Source organism: Etheostoma cragini, chromosome 5 (genome assembly GCF_013103735.1).
Source record: "Etheostoma cragini isolate CJK2018 chromosome 5, CSU_Ecrag_1.0, whole genome shotgun sequence".
NCBI classification, from domain to species: Eukaryota; Metazoa; Chordata; class Actinopteri; order Perciformes; family Percidae; genus Etheostoma; species Etheostoma cragini.
Window position 1 is genome coordinate 30,002,842 of NC_048411.1, and position 1,900 is coordinate 30,004,741.

Here is a 1,900-nt window from a genome sequence, read left to right on the forward strand (position 1 = left end):
ATGCTGGTTCAGGGTGCTGTGGTAGCCATGCTGGTTCAGGGTGCTGTGGTAGCCATGCTGGTTCAGGGTGCTGTGGTACCCCTGCTGGTTCAGGAACCAAAGATCTCAAACTTGGACTCATCAGACCAAAGCCCAGATTTCCACTGGTCAAATGACCATTCCTTGTGTTTCTGGTCCAAACAAATCTCTTCTGCTTGTTGCCTCTCCTTAGCCGTGGTTTCCTAGCCTTGTTTCCTCTCCTTAGCCGTGGTTTCCTAGCTGCTATTGAACCACGAAGGCCTGATCCAGTCTCCTCTTAACAGCTGTTCTGGAGATGTGTCTGCTGCTACAACTCTTTGTGGTATTCATCTGGTCTCTAATCTGAGCTGCTGGTAACTTGAGATTTCTGAGGCTGGGGACTCAGAGGAGGTTTTGTTGTAGTGCTTGATGGTTTTTGCGACTGCACTTGGGGACACATTCAAAGTTTTTCCAATTTTCCGGACTGACTGACCTTCATTTCTTAAAATAATGATGGCCACTCATTTCTCTTCTCTTAGCTGATTGGTTCTTGCCATAACATGAATTCTACCATTCGTCCAATAGGCTGTCGACTGTGTGTCAACCTGACTTCTGCACAACACAACCGATGGTCCCAACTCCATTAATTAGGCAAGGGCCGACAAGGCCCACCTGGGAGGGAAACCATTTCAGGAGACTACCTCATGAAGCTCATAGAGAGAACACCAAGGGTTTGCAGCGCTATCAAAAAAGCAAAGGGGGGGGGGGGGGGGGGGGGGGGTACTCTGAAGAAACTAGAATATAAGACATGTTTTGAGTTATTTCACACTTTTTTGTTAAGTACATAATTCCACGTGTTCGTTCGTAGTTTTGATGCCTTCAGTGGCAGACATTTTGAGTTGTCACAGTAGGGGAAGCACAGCTGAACCTGAGACCCGTAACGATGGCTCAGTCCCATCCCGCGTCCCAGTGAGCTGCTTCAGTGAGTCAGCATGCACAACACCAGGGTCTCCCCTTATTGGAATGCAGCCATCGTCAACGGGTTGGAACACACCTGCGTTTCCTACTATGACACGTCAACGTGTCTGCCTCGAAACAGGTCCATGTGACGGCCTACGGGTCCAGCGGAGATGATGAGACCATTAAAAACACAGCTGGTTGGATCCTTTACGTTGTCTACAACAGGAGGTTATTTCGGCATTGAGCACTTTTACTTTTAAGTACATTTTCCCCGATGATACTTTTACTTAAATACAATTTGAATGCAGGACTTTAACTGGTAACTTTGTATTTCACTGTACTGTGTGTGTGTGTGTGTGTGTTTTGCAGTGTGATATTAGTACTCCTGCTAAAGTAGTAAAGGATCTGAGTACTTCTTCCACCAGTTGCCACACTGTAATTAAAATGAAAGCCCATAACAAAGCTGATGTTTCTGGCTGTGTTTTCTGCTTCAGCTGTAAACGTATGGCAGCCAGTTTAATGTTTAATAAAGCAGAGTTAGCCTACGCTCGAACCACACTGGAAAATAAAATGAAAATTTAAAAGCCCCTGAAATAAATACAAATATAAAATATACTAGACATCTGCTCCGTCTCGGAGTACGACGTCCCACAACAATGACACAAAAAGCAGGTCAGCGCCCTCCCAGCAGGACGCAGAACCCGGTTCCTCTTTTTTTTTTTTGCACTTTCGCTGCATCTTTATTCACCGTTTGGCACGCTGCTTAGGCTGTAATTAACTCGGAGGTAATGGGATGGAGCCCCTGGGACCTCATTAGGCATTTCAATTAGGGGAAAATACACAAGGCAGGTTATAGTTTTTGGTGGCTTTGGAGAGATGAGGGGTAGTGCCAGGGATGGACCAATTATGTCGGAGCAGAAGTGTGTGTGTGTGTGGGGGGGGG

At 46.4% G+C, this 1,900-nt stretch overlaps 1 protein-coding gene across 1 annotated transcript in view; it reads left to right on the forward strand.

The window, feature by feature from the left end:
• tgoln2 (trans-golgi network protein 2) overlaps positions 1–1,900 on the forward strand; it is a 13,324-nt gene that overhangs the window by 206 nt on the left and 11,218 nt on the right. Inside the window, exon 2 of the mRNA XM_034872321.1 lies at positions 1,097–1,154. Within this exon, the coding sequence (XP_034728212.1) occupies positions 1,097–1,154 (58 nt within the window). The remainder of the gene's footprint in view (positions 1–1,096; positions 1,155–1,900) is intronic.